This window comes from Diabrotica undecimpunctata, chromosome 2 (genome assembly GCF_040954645.1).
Source record: "Diabrotica undecimpunctata isolate CICGRU chromosome 2, icDiaUnde3, whole genome shotgun sequence".
NCBI lineage: Eukaryota > Metazoa > Arthropoda > Insecta > Coleoptera > Chrysomelidae > Diabrotica > Diabrotica undecimpunctata.
In genome coordinates, this window is record NC_092804.1 from 59998024 (window position 1) to 60013124 (window position 15101).

Consider the following 15101-nt stretch of genomic DNA (forward strand, 5'->3'; position numbering starts at 1 on the left):
TGATCGATCGCTTCCATTCTTCGTATGTGTCGAGTATTAATCGACCGACTTCGCCCCACCTCTCGCTTAGGCTGAGTATTGATCAGTCATTCCCACGGTTTTTAGGTATTGACCAAAGATCGTCCTTTGCCTGGTTCATCCAAGCGCCGCCATTATTTATTTTTCACCGGTATCAACGTCGGTCTACACCCCTATTTTAGTTACAAGGATTCGTCTTTTTATTTATATTTATATATTGTATAGAAATAAATTTTATTTTTGTTATTTATTTGATTATATTTGTATTTATTATTTTTTTTTCTGGAAAATAAATAGAAGAAAATAAATTGGAATTTTATCAGCCCATAGAACAGGCGGGTTTTAGAAAAGGCTATGGAACAAACGATCACCTACTGGTAATAAAAAATCTTATAGAAAAATGCACTGAATGTAATAAACCACTAGCTTTAATATTTGTCGACTATGAAATGGCATTCGACACCGTAAATCAACAAAAAATGTTGGAAGCCTTGACAGAATGCCGAATTGACTATCGGTATATAAAAAATATAATTAAACACATATACCAAAACGCAACAGCCAGTGTTAGAGTGGGTGATCGTCAAACCCAGAAATTCCCGATACAACGTGGAGTACGCCAGGGGGACACCATATCGCCGAAACTGTTCACTACGCTTTTGGAATATATATGTAAAAGGGCAAAACTGACCGACAAGGGCATAAACATAAACGGAGAAAAGCTTAGCCATCTAAGGTTTGCAGATGATATTGTACTAATAGCTGATAGGATAGATGAGGTCAAAGAACTTTTAAATCAGCTCTACCTTTCCTCGCTAGAAGGGGGATTGAAAATAAATATATCTAAAACCCAGATGATGACAAATCTTGTAGTCAGCGAAGATATATGCGTAGGAACAAGATTCATAGACCAGGTAATGGCCTATAAATACCTAGGTCATGAGATTCGCATAGGAAAAGATAACCAAACCGTTGAGCTTCTCCGTCGTATAAGACTGACTTGGGCAGCCTTCGGCAAGCTGAACCATATTTTCAAATCGACTGATATACCAATATGCCTTAAAAGAAAAACGTTTAATCAGTGTGTTTTGCCAGTGTTAACTTACGGTGCGGAAACGTTGACCATGACAATGAGAAGAGTTCAAAAGATCCGTGTGTGTCAAAGGGCGATGGAGCGTGCTATGTTGGGCGTTCACTACGAGACAAGATCCCAAATCGCCAGCTACGACAAAGAACAGGAGTGGCTGATGCAGTGGAGAGAGTAGCAACACTAAAATGGAACTGGGCAGGTCACGTGGCTCGAATGACAGATAATAGATGGACAAAGCGGATACTGGAATGGAGACCAAGAGATGATGCCTACCGAAGCAGAGGTCGTCCACCAACACGTTGGACTGACGATCTAAAACGTTGTCATAGGAATTGGATGCAAGAGGCACAATATCGAAATAGATGGAAAATGGGGGAGATCTATGTCCAGCAGTGGATAAGCGAAGATTGAATGATGATGATGATTATTTGTATTTAAATTAAACTTAATCACAGAATGGAGCCCGATTGGAAGAAGAAAGAGAGGAAGACGCCGAAGGTCATTCAGAGATGAAATCGACGAGGCTATGGAGAAAAGAACCCTGCGAGATGGAGACTGGAATGACAGGGAAAATTGGAGAAAACGGTTGAGTGAAGGAAGACAGTGAAAACTGTGGAAATCCTTAGTAGTAGTAGTAAATTAAACTTGCGTTTAACTGAGTCTGGTGTCTAATAGAGCTTCCCGTTACAAGGTAATAACTTATCAAATCGCCCCCGTAATTTAAATCAACATTAATACAATTCCACGTTAAAAAAATCTTTGAAAATTATACTTTATTCTCTTTACAAAATTTTTGTTTTCGACTGCACTTCGCAAAAAGTATTCCTCACTCTATCGTTTAAAGAGCTTTCGGCAATGAACGTGCCCTTTGATTTTTCGCATTCGGCTGGCAGAGCTAAGTTAGGTGATTTATGGCAAGAGGAACAAATTAAACATTATCGGATGTGTTATGAAGAAAAATGTATTTCGTACGATCACTCATACACTATTATACATATTACAGCATAAGTTTATTCGAAAATGCATATGCTAACTTTGTTTAATATTCTGATTTCTAACATGTAAACTCGATTTGTAGGGACATTCTGTTGAAATAAGCCATAAATTTATAGGTCATTGTTAGATTAATTACCTGAATTGTGGTTTATAAATAATCTCATAGCGATATAGTGTTTACAAGCGATTATTTATCTTTATTGGCAATTAAAAAAATTAAATATTATATTTTTGAACAACATTTTTTTGGGGAGATTATCAGTATATGATTCTAAATAAAGCGTTCTACACTGGTCTCTGCTGCTCCCCTAACAGTTTATTTCATAGATCGTTTTTGATAATTTAGTAGGGATATTTTACAGCAATAAATTAGTAATATATTTTAGGAAGATCAACTAAAAAAAAAAAAATGAGGTTTTCAGAAAGAAAATAAAAGATTTTTAAAAAAGGTAAATTTATTTAAAAGAACCCTTTCGGGCTACATTACACAACGTTTTCGAAATAACTATTCCATCATTAGTGCTTTTATTAGGTCTGCATGTGTGAAGCCGCTAAATATACGTGTAAAAACCCTTTAAATGTTGTTAAATTAGTTCTAAAATAAATTGTTGCTGATAATATTCTAGGATGTTAAAGTTTTAGGTATACATGTGTGAGGCCACTAAATATAGGGGTAAAAACCCTTTAAATGTTGTTAAATTAGTTTTTAAACATAATTCACTTCATGGCAACGTAAGACTCTCAAACTGGGGTTGCTGGCTCTGAGACAGCCTTGACATGCGTTTACTAAAACCACTTGAAATCGTGTCTGTCTCTGCGATGATTCTTGAAAGAAAAATTCTAGTATTGGAAAAGAGTCCATAGGTTTCGCTTGATCCAAGGTAAAATCCTATTGAATATGGCGTCAAAAATATAGATAGATAGATATAGATCAAAATGGATAATTAAAAAATATAAATTATAAAAATATATGCATGAAATAAGATTTTTTATCATGCAGTAATCTTAAGTCAGTGGTATAGGGGTATGATTCGAGCTTTGAGTGTTTTTTTTTTCAAATTCTTTCGAGTTCTTCGATTTACCTTACTAGGTACATGGTTCTAGATGACGTCACTCAGGCACTCCAAATTTTTTATTTTTCATTGTGTGTAATCTGGTTTTTTCGTTTCTTCTTTGCTCTGTACATTCATGATACAATGTAGTTGAATTTCCTAGCTTATTCTGTTATCGAACAGCCTCCTAATAACCTCCATGGTTCTCTATCTACGTGGAGATACATTATATCTTACTGCTATTTTTTTAACGTACTATTACCGTCTAAATGACACGTTTTCAATAATTTTTTTGTATCTGTTTATTATATATGGCAATTAGACTTATTTTATGGTTCTTAATATTGTTCTGAAGCTATTTTCTTGTGGCATTTTAAATTAGATACTATTTTATTGCGAATAAGCCACAATTGAAGGTTAAAATTTTATTGACGTTTCAATTTCCACTTCGGAAATCGTTCTCAAGATACAAAACATTAATAAATTAAACAAATTTTGTTTTTTGTTACTTTATGAGAAATTCTTCTAATATTTTAATTTTATCTGACTCATTTATATTGACAATTGAGACATACATTATACATTTTAAAGTAGACGACTTTAAAATGACATTGCCAATATTGCTGAGTTGCGTTCCTGGGACGACTTTATTGTAAGATAGTTCTATGTAGATATTGATATTAAACAACTTTTAAAAATTACAAAAAAATTTACCCTGTTTTTTTCCATTATTCATGTATTTTAAAAATGGCGCTAAAAATTTTTCATCCAAAAATTACGGTTTTATGACGGACAGTTAATCTCTGGAACGACAAATCTGAAATATAAAAATTGAAAAGGTGTTTAAAAAAGAAGTGCACTTACGTGATAGTGTACCAGAAAAATTGAAAATTCTTGAAAAAACCAAACATGGCGGACTATTGAAAAAATTGTTACGAAATTCACCATTTTTTCAACTTGTTTCATTCGCAAAACTTTATTGTTGATACTTAAACTTATACTTTATCTTAAATTTTTTTTTGTCAAATTGTGGTGACCAATCATTCAATCAATCAAAATGCATCAAGGTTTACTAAAATCGACCGATTAGAGCCTAAGATATTAAAAATTTTGCTGGCGGACAGTTATCTCGGGATGTAGTCGGTCGATTTTAATAAACCTTGACGCATTTTGTTTGTTTTGATTTTCTAAATGATCGTTTACCACAATTTGACAAAAAAAAAATATAAAATTTTTGTGACTGAAAAAAGTCGAAAAATGGTCAATTTTTAAACACTTTTTCAAATGTCCGCCATTTTGATTTTTTTAAGAATTTTTAATTTTTCTGGTAAACTAGCACTTAAGGACACTTCTTTTTTAAAACCTTTAAAAGCGAATTTAAGATTTCAGATTTGCCGTTTCAGAGATTAACCGTTCGCCATGGAGCAGTAATTTTTGACACCATCTTTAAAATACAGGAACATTGGAAAAAAACAGAAAAGTTGTATAATATAAAAAAGTTTGATTGCCATATATAATAGATAAAATAAAAAAAAATTGTTGAAAATGTGTCATTTTTAGTATTCTAGACGTTAATAGTACCTTACATCTACTAGTACTGACACTTGCAGACCATCTTCATTTTGTATCGGCATCGCCTGTCTCTATAATCGCCGTCTCACCCTCTATAATGTACTTTTTTCGTTTGTGATTACCTCGCAAAATACCATATTGAAAATCAAGCTTTTACGCTAACGTACCATGTATCATTTTGCCTTATTGTTAATAGAGCAAAAAATTAAGTAATAAATCAAATCAAATAGCTCCGAATATATTAAAATGAGTTTTTGTGGCTTTAGAAAATTATATGCAGTGGGAGATATTAGCGTGATAGCACTCATGTGGATTATAGAAGTAAACGAGAAACGATCTGTCTTTTTATCTGTATTTTTATCATCAGTAAATTGGTAATATTGGTTTTCTTTTGCTTTGATTGAGTTTATTTAAGTGCACAAAAACAGCGAGGCAAGGATATAATTCTACATACTATCCATGATAGATTCTACATGATTAAGCTTCTAAGCTCTTCATTAATAAACAAAATTGTCTCTATTACTAAAGTACATTCGTTTAGCAAATTCTTATCTGTAAACAAACGCAAACGTTGGTTTTTAAGTTAATATATTGTGTGTTATATTATGTTATAATTATTGTTAAGTTATTTACTGGTCGTGTTATTTTTTAGAGTTAAGTGTTTAGTATTAAGTTTTATAGCGTGTAGTGAACTTTTAGTACCCAAAAACAAAGTATTTGTTAATCAAAAGTAAAAATAGCTTGCGGTAATCACTTTAATAAAGGTAAGAGAAACCAATATTTTAATTTATTGATGTTTCGAAAAGTTATATTTCCTTTTTAGTCCATTTATTCACGGTTTTTGCTGTAAATATTAAAGAACCGCTTGGATTGACATAAAATTTGGCACATACATAGCTAACGGCAAAGAAAAAAAAAAGTGATGTGCCGATGTGTGCTTTTGCCATGGGGTGAGTTTCATCCCTTCTCGGGTGTGAAAAAACATGCGCTCAAAATAAGTCCAGAATTGAATAAACTGATTAATTCTAAGCAACTTTTATTTTATACAGTTTTTGCACAAAGTCAATACCTATCGAGTTATTTGCGAGTGAATATGATTATGTTTCAATAAAAAAACGACGTTTTTAGATCATTTTCCGCAAATAGCTCAAAAAGTAAGTATTTTATCGAAAAACATATTCTTAGCAAAAATATAGCTTATAAAAAAGTTAAAAAAACTGATGTACTTATACCTATATGAAGTCTGTAGACTCAGTAAAAGCAGAGTTGTAGCTAATGAAAAGTAATTCAAATTTCAAATCGAATATTTCAACGAAAAATATCAAAAAAATGAGGCACTTTTCGGGGAAAACTCGCTGTCGGGGAAAGTAAAGTGCTTGTTTTTTTTATTCTTTCACGTTGAAATATTCGATTTGGAATTTGACGAATAAGAACCTACTTTTCATTAGCTACAAATGTGCTTCTGGCTTTTTACGTACACCATTTTTTTTTGCTATTTTATAAGCTATATTTTTGCTAAGAATATTTATTCGATAAAATACTTTGAGTTATTTGCAAAAACCGTCTAAAAACCTTGTTTTTTTGTTGAAAACCGCAAAATTTACTACTTAGACGAGACTTGGCTAAACGCTGGTCACGCCAAATCTAAAGTATGGGTCGACAATTCGGTAACATCTTATAAACAAGCGTTTTTGGGTGGACTTTCTACGGGGTTAAAAAATCCTGCAGGTAAATGTTTATGTGCTTTTTCACTTCAAGTAATTTTTAAAATTGCAGGAAAACGAAAAAGACTAATAAATAATCTGTCACATTGGCAGTGAAAATGGGTTTGTTCCAGAAGGGCTGTGGGTGTTTGAATAAAAAAAAGTGGGGACTACCATGAAGAGATGAACGGGAAATCTTTCGAAAATTGGTTCAAAAATATACTGCCCCGATTAGAAGCGAAAAATTGAAAAAAATTCCAACTACTGCTTCTAGAAAAGCTGACATCCAAGCGTAGCTGAAATAAGAAAAAAACGGGTGTGGCAGTCCAGTGGGACTGCCGGTAGAAGTTATACTTCTATACACGCGTTCGTCGTAACAAATTTATATGGAAGTCAATCTGCACAATCATTACATATGTAATGCTACAGGTAAGAGAGAGCAGAAAGTGAAAAAGAATTAGGTATATAGGTATATGGTGCATCGTTTGCTGTATATAAACATGTGACCTGTAATAGGAGTATAGTAAGTAAATGAAGGATTGAATCAATATTTTAATGAAAATATATATTTTTCTTTTCATATATGTATAGAAGGACTTGAATGCAAAAATGTTTTTTTTACACATACTCTGCAGTAAAATTTATTGTTAATTTTGTTATTAATATAAAAATACAATAAAATACACATTAACATAATTCAATATAATAATAAAATAAAAATTAAAATGTAATATTCATAAGTATTTAAAAATGACAATATACGTAACTTACTTACGCATATGTTTAATTACCATGATAAAAATATTAATAAAAAAATGTTGTTCGGTGATACTTGTGATAAACTGTCAATTTATCTGACATTGACAAATACAATATTTAATTGTTGTTTGTTGACACATTTGAACTTTCTTGAGATATTTGTAAGTTTTAATTTATAATTTAACATGACTAACGAGGCTTGTTACTCCTGTGCAAATTTCCAATTCACTCCCGTGCAAATTTCCAAAGTCGAACGCGCGTATAGAAATATAACTTCAAAAACCAACAACTCAGATTATGTTGTAAATTTTCATTTTATTTTAAAATTTAGCATTTTTGCGTATATTACATATATTTAATAAAATTAACGTGGGGTTTTTTAAATATTTCAAAAATAAAAAAGGAAATTCATATTGTGATTCGAACTCACATCCACCGCGTATGAACCAAACACGTAAAATATTTGCCAATTAGACATGACACAAACGCATTTCAAAATTGACAGTTCTAGGTCATACAGTGATTTATTGAGACTATTATTTTGAAATACAAAAGACTAAAATAATAATTATGAACATTTAATAAATAATACAAAACATATCACATAAATAATAATATTAATAAATATTATATTATATATATATATATATATATATATATATATATATATATATATATATATATATAATATTATATATAGAATATATATAATATTAAATATATATACAAAAGGAACATTTTTATTCTCGAGAGAAGAAGAGAGAAAATATATATTGTGTCTTTATCTTACTCATTATCTTACATATGTAATGATTTCACCGATTCACTCCCGTACAAATTTCCAACGTGGAGCGCGCATACGGAAGTATAACTTCAAAAATATAGGGTTTGAGGACTCCATATTAAAAGTGCAACTGCTGGATATCGTTAAGGAACATAAAGGGACAATATAATAAATATATCATTGATGAGATGGCAAAAAGCCAAAACAAAGTAGTGTTAAGGCTGCTCCCATACCATTGTAAGCTTAATCCGATTGAGCTCATCTGGACAGAAACAAAAAAGTATGTAGTAGCCAAAAACACTACTTTTAAATTTGCAGATATGAAAAATATTTTTTATGATGCAATAAATAATATTAGTCCAACTACGTGGCAGAAATGTGTGCAACACGTTCAACAAAAAGTCGAGTCCAAAATGTGGAAGTTGGGCAATATAATAGAGAACCATATCGAACCCATAATAATAAATCCAGACGAAGACAGCAGCACATGTAGCTCCTCAGACTCTGAGTAATTTAAATGGTATGTTTTTATGCTTTGATGAACTTATCACAATGCTACTTTATTCAAAATGTTCACTTTGTTATGTATCAGTTAATGAATATTTTAGTTTAGCACATTTTTCTTCAATAGAACATTAAATTTTGCCCAGAATGATTAAATTTCAAGAAATTCTTACACTAATAGTTTCAAAAGTTAATATTTTTAAAAATCATATGATACACCTCAGTACGACCCTTTTTGGCTTTTATGTGCGTTTGTTGACAATTGGGAATATGTAAAATGAATGTAGTTTACCTGTAACTTACTTTAAGTATTATTAACTTACCATTTTGATAGTATCGTAGACTCCTTTTTATATGTGATCCACGCCCTGAAGTCTTCGAAGCTAACTTTATCTTGATTACTGAAAAGCGATATGACAGTACGGTCCCCAGATGCGTTACTCGATTTACTGTCCGGAGGTAGGCCTCCTTCTATTTGTAATGCAGTCTTAAATTCGCTCCTTGTGAGATGAGTGGCGGAATCGTTACAGTAGAGAGTCCATAAGAATCTAAAAATAAAACGATAATGGTCAATGACAAATTATTAAAACAATTTAAGTAGACTATAAAGAGTGCCCAGCACACCAATAAAGAGACATATCGATAGATCAAACAGGCCACAGTCCAAGGTACACCCTCTATAATATATTACAAAGACAATTATAATTATTGATAGAGTGTGAATCCTTCTCTTAATCATATTTGAAGTAAAAGTTCCGTAAAAGTAATCACGAAAGTTTTGAGAAAAATTTTATCAACATAAATTTATGCAAGATCTAGTTATAGTCGCGGTAACATATATTGTAGAACGCTTTAAAGGCGGCAACATTTGATCCCTTGTTGTTTACAATCGACCGGATGCCGTTTTAGGAAGACAAGCGTTTTAGTTTGGAAGCAGGTCCTTAATGAAGTATAGAGTGTTGTATTCAGGATAGAACATTTTGTTCGACATGATCTTATAAAAATAGTAGAGTCGATGAAATGTAAATAAAAAATGGTCAAAATTAATTTTAGCACATATGTCCAGCTTTAAAAGTTGCTATGAGTAAAAAATAAATATTTTTAATTACATATTTAATTACTAGAACAACCAGCCGCCGCACTATATCTTAGCGCAGAACTACACAAACCTACAATTCTACTATATTTTTCAGTTCAACTATACCATGGCAAATATGGCGGCCGTAGCTCAGCGGCTAGTATATCGTCTTTCTAAGCCAGAGAGCAAGAGTTCGATTCTCATCACCAACGACATTTTTATTGGATCTAAAGACATGAAATCGAACCTTCGAACTATAGAAAGACCCATGAAAAAATATCAAATTTGAATTTTAGAAGAGAAATAGTTCGAACATATTTAGCATGGTATGGGAGGGCTTCCAAATTACTAGGTTCAGCAAGAACATTAGTCTCTAATACACTTCTTAGAATCATACATTACGATGGTCTGCATCACTATGTTGCTTCATGTAATAGGAGGCGTTGTGCTGGAACAGGCTGTAAAAAAATTGATAGAAGCATACGTTCATTGTTATTATTTCAGTAATCTTATACTAAGTATAAAAATGCGTAAGGTATAAATGTATATAACAATTTTAACATACCAAAAATGAATAAGAAAATAAGAAAATGAATATTTGTAATTCTCACAATTAAATAACATGTGACCATCTTGGTTTTTTATCTTATGACCCAAAAACCTAAATATAAATCCATTATTCCAATATGATCCAAAACCTAAGTACCTATAAATCTATTATGATACAAAAACTAAGTATAAATCAATTTCATACCATTGAATATGTAGAAGACTCCCATCCTGAAGTAGTTTTCACAAGGATATGTCTCTTGTTCCGTATAATGTGCCCAGAAAAAGAGGATAACAATTTGGTGAAAAAAAAACCAAGATAAATTAAATAGGTTTTGAAAAAAGCATAATTTAAACAATCGGAAACAGGAGTACTTGTGATAGTATACACACTGAGGTAGGAGGTACGTCGGCGTGTATACTATCAGGAAATAAATCCACGTTGGAACAATAAAAAAAGATATTACCGAAAGACAAATGAAAGTGAGAACTGGACAGGAAGAAAATTATTGTGTAAAGAAAACTAGGAGCAAAAGAAAAACATTATTTTAATATCAATAAAATTTCATATATACATATTTAAATTTATTTAATACTCACTAATGGTAAATTACTTTTGTAAATATTTATAATAGACGATATCTTTTCCTCGCTACGAATATGTATTTGTTTCAATATTTTTATGCGAAATAAAAATCCGAAAATTTTTACGGAAAGTTATAACTACAGGATTTGTTTTTTGGAGTACACAGAATGTTCGATTTATTATTCAATAATATCAACGAAGGCTTGATTGATAGAATTTAACTATGTCATCCAAACAAAGAGGAACTGATTCATTTTCATCAAACAATCAAAAGAACACGTCATTGTAATGTAAACTAAACATTTCCAAATACTTCCATGGAAAAATTGTTTAAAGCTAGTAAAAGGTGGCTTAAAATTTCGAATAAAATCGCGGAAAATTGGTAAATGCCAAACGCTTAAAGTATTTCTATCCAAACTAACTAATCCATCGAAGTAGCCTTCCTATCCAGATTATTTGCATATATATAAACAAATATATTAACGGCGTCTGGTTAATGGATGCAGTAAGACGAGATTTCAGAAAATCTCGTCTTACGGAAAAACAATTATTTCATTACGATTTAATTAAAAAATATACAGGGTGTCAAGGGTCATGCACATTCAGCTCGATTTCAGCGGCAACGCCTATCGCTGTCCTACCCCGCTAAACGCTCAGCGACCAAGCCAGAGCCAACGATCGTGCGGTCTCAGAAGCAGCTGTAAAGGTCGTGGCATATTATCGTGCACGTTGCGTTTCCAGCACATAGCGTTTAGTTTCCGAAAAAATATAATTTAAATGGTTTTAAATATAAACAACGCACACTGTCCGGAACATAGCGTTTCAGACACTTAACGTTTCCGTTCATTCAGTATATTTGAAAACAATATTTTACTGATGCCGACGGCTACGTAACCAGTCGTAACCGGTTGGTAAGGATAATGTGAATTAGATGTCCGTCGTTCCCCCCCCCCGTTGTTTATTTAGGTGTTTGTTTGATTTTGATACAGAGTATTTAAAAAAATAATTTTCGAGGCTATTTTGTCATTTATGCATGTGTTTTTATTGTTTTGTGACAATTAATCACGGAAGTGATAAACAATTAGGACTTTTGTACGGAAGTGATACCTTTTCTTTTTAAAAATACTTTTTGGTTTGATATGTATGGCTTCGTTAAATGTAGTATTTTGTTTTGTAACTGAAGGTGAAATTAAATTTAAAACATATTTAAACTGAATCCTATTGATTCTAAAATATCCATAATATTTTTCATCGTCATCAATTAATTCTCTGTATAAAGTCCAGTATTCACATTCCTTCTTCCTTTCTCTTATCATTGGATGTACTTCAAACCTTCTTTTTAACACAGTTTTTCATTCTTCATCGTTAAGTAGAAGAGCAATTGCACATAATTTTTGTCGAGAAAAGAGAGGTCATATCTTCACCGAACCAAACTGAAACGTTCTATGTATGAAAATGTTAACGCGCAGCCCAATCGCTGGGGTGGAAACGCTATGTGCCGGAAACTATACGTGCACGATAATATGCCGCGACCTTAAGTGTCACCAAATTTTCAAACCATTCTACCGCTACGATAGAACATTATTTTACGAATTGCCTCTGAATAAACGGTTTCGAATTTTTTGCAATAAGATTTTGATATGACGATGAACATATGACGCAGTAAGAGCTTTTATCGAAAGTATACTATGTACAGACAAACTCGAACTTGAATTTTAACTTTTGTGAGTGACACCTGTACATGCTGCTTTCTAGCATTTTATTACATAAATATATTTCCTCATTTTCGCTAATAATCAGTAGAATATGCCTACTGAAGAAACCACTTTAGTATACCTCATGGGTGATGTGAAAATTTATTGTCACAGTATAAATAGCTGATTTTTTACTGATATAATTAATATATTGTATTACAGAACTATGTATGCTGAGATCGCATATTTTTCATTAGCCGTTATTACGTATTTCATAATTAATGATTATTATTAATATTATTTAATATTCTCGTAATACGGAAGACAATATTAAATTTATTATTTAAAAGTTGAAAATTTTAAATCTGTTCAAACCTTCATCTTAAATTGTTAGAGTAATTGCATTGTAACTTATGAATCTTATTAACGTCTTGTCTCGTCTTTAAACTTTATACAAAAGTCTTATTTCGATCTCGTCTCGTATTCGAGACGAGAAGAATTCTCGAAGTATCTAATCGTGCCGGCATCCCTGTCTGATATTCCACACCAGTACCTTACATGTCTTAGCCAAGAATGTTGTTTTCTTTTACCAGGTCCACTTTCATCAAAAATATGTTAAAAAAATACTAGGATATTCGAGTGATAGGTTGCCAAAATTTCTTTTGAAAGAAATGATAAGAGCAAGGTGTGGCTGGTGGAAAGATTGGATGAGTATGGGAAAAAAATTTGGATTTCTTAATATTGTTCTGAAGCTATTTTCTTGTGGCATTTTAAATTAATTTATATTTAAATGGGAATAAGCCACTTCGGAAGTGGAAATTGAAACGTCAATAAACGTATTTTAACCTTTAATTGTGGCTTATTCCCATTTAAATATAAATTAAAAATTTGGAATTGAGGTAAGGTGTGAATGGGAATGGAGAGAAAGCTGGCCTAGTATGATTGAGAATACGATAGAAAAAAAGGAGGAGATACAGCGTCAGGCTGAGAATAGGGCACTCGAATCAAATTTTTGTGGACACTACCAAGAACTGCGAGAAGGAGTAAACATGCATTATCTACTGGAAATGGAAAATTTTGGGGACATTCGATGGCTCTTTAAATTAAGATGTGGAGTTCTATATTTGAATGATCGACCTGGCAGAAATGATGAAAGAAGGTTTTGCTCAATGTGTAACACGAAGGAAAGGGAAGATGTGATACATTTTTTGGGAAAATGTTCAGTTTTGAGACATATTAGGTTAAAATGGTTGGGGAGACGTGAACTTAGTAGAGTGGAAGTAGGTAGTTACTATGATGAGACAGGGAAAGGCTGAGTTAGCAGGTTATTGTAGGGAGGCATGGGCGTATAGGTATGAGTTAGTGAGCCTATTTAATTACTAAATCTATTAGCATGGTGTTATTTCAATAGGATTAAAATATTAAAATTAGTATTAATAATTTGTTTGCGAATAGCTATTATCTTTTTATCTGTCTTATCTATCTTGACTATCTTGTTATTACTATTATTATATCAACAGCTTTCACTCTCTCTAAGGGACACATTCAATCATTTTAAATGCAATATATACCTTACTGTTATACTTTGTTATTACTGTTTAGTCTAGTGCGCAGTCCTACTTAGTAGGATATACACATTTAGTTTATTACTAACATTTATATGAATATTTACTTAATTTATTTTTTATTAATTTTAATGAACTTGTTAGATGTAATGAGCCTTAGTGTAATTATATTACACATATAAACATTATGGTTATATGTGTTTAAGTCAAGTTATTAGTTGTAATCAAAATTACATTTTTAATTAACTAATGTTTGACGTTTCGATTTCCAATCCGGAAATCGTTTCCAAAAAACATTATTTTTATTGCGCGAATTGAGAAACTAAGTTGTTATTAGGTTATTTTAGCAAAATTATCCATAACAAAGCAGCTAATAACTACGGGATGTATAAACCTTTTCTAAGTTGCTTTTAATTTTTATTTTTTTATTTATTTATTTAAAATATAGTTATATTAAATAAATATTGTTTATAAACAGTATTAAATAGTTATTTATAAACAATTTTTCCTACTATTCTTATTAAATTTTAACAAATCAGTTTGTTAGTATTAAGAATTTAGTTTTAAGTATTAAGAGTTTATTTTAGAGTATTTAGTTTTTTACTATTAAAAAATAATTTTTAGAACAGAAAATTGTATATATAGAATTATATAATAAGAAATCAACTTCTTAAATCTCTTAATGTGATTTCGACACCGTATATGTATATATAGAGGTCGCGGCAGGATTGTTAATTTACTGCCCGGCACGAAATTAACAATTAAAAAACAATGAATTGCTATAAAGTTATTACTAAAAACTTTTCGGGATTTTATAAAATAGAGTTTTAGGTTTAGAAAATGGCCATTTTCGCGGTTTATAAGACCTTTAAGTGTTATAACTGGAAAACGATGCATTGAAGATGAAAGTTACTAACAACATTTTTTGTTGGAATGAGCCAATTAACCTAAAAAACTTGTTACGGTAAAAAAAATTTTTTCTTACAAGAGGATTATTTCAAGTAAGATTATAAATTTAAACTTTAAGAACTTATAATTTCTTATAATATAATATTAAGTATATAAATACACGATTTTTTAAAACATAATGACGGTAGTAGATTTTTGTTTTGATACAAGGCAGCAACAGCCGCTTATACGTATTTCGACCT

General features: G+C 31.3%; 1 protein-coding gene across 4 annotated transcripts in view; it reads right to left on the reverse strand.

The window, feature by feature from the left end:
- The window catches only part of LOC140434618 (ubiquitin carboxyl-terminal hydrolase 32-like), a 186110-nt gene that overhangs the window by 77998 nt on the left and 93011 nt on the right, over window positions 1-15101 (reverse strand). For all 4 annotated transcript variants that reach the window (XM_072523009.1, XM_072523011.1, XM_072523010.1 and 1 more), the window contains exon 3: window positions 8802-9026. In XM_072523009.1, the coding sequence (XP_072379110.1) occupies window positions 8802-9026 (225 nt within the window). The remainder of the gene's footprint in view (window positions 1-8801; window positions 9027-15101) is intronic.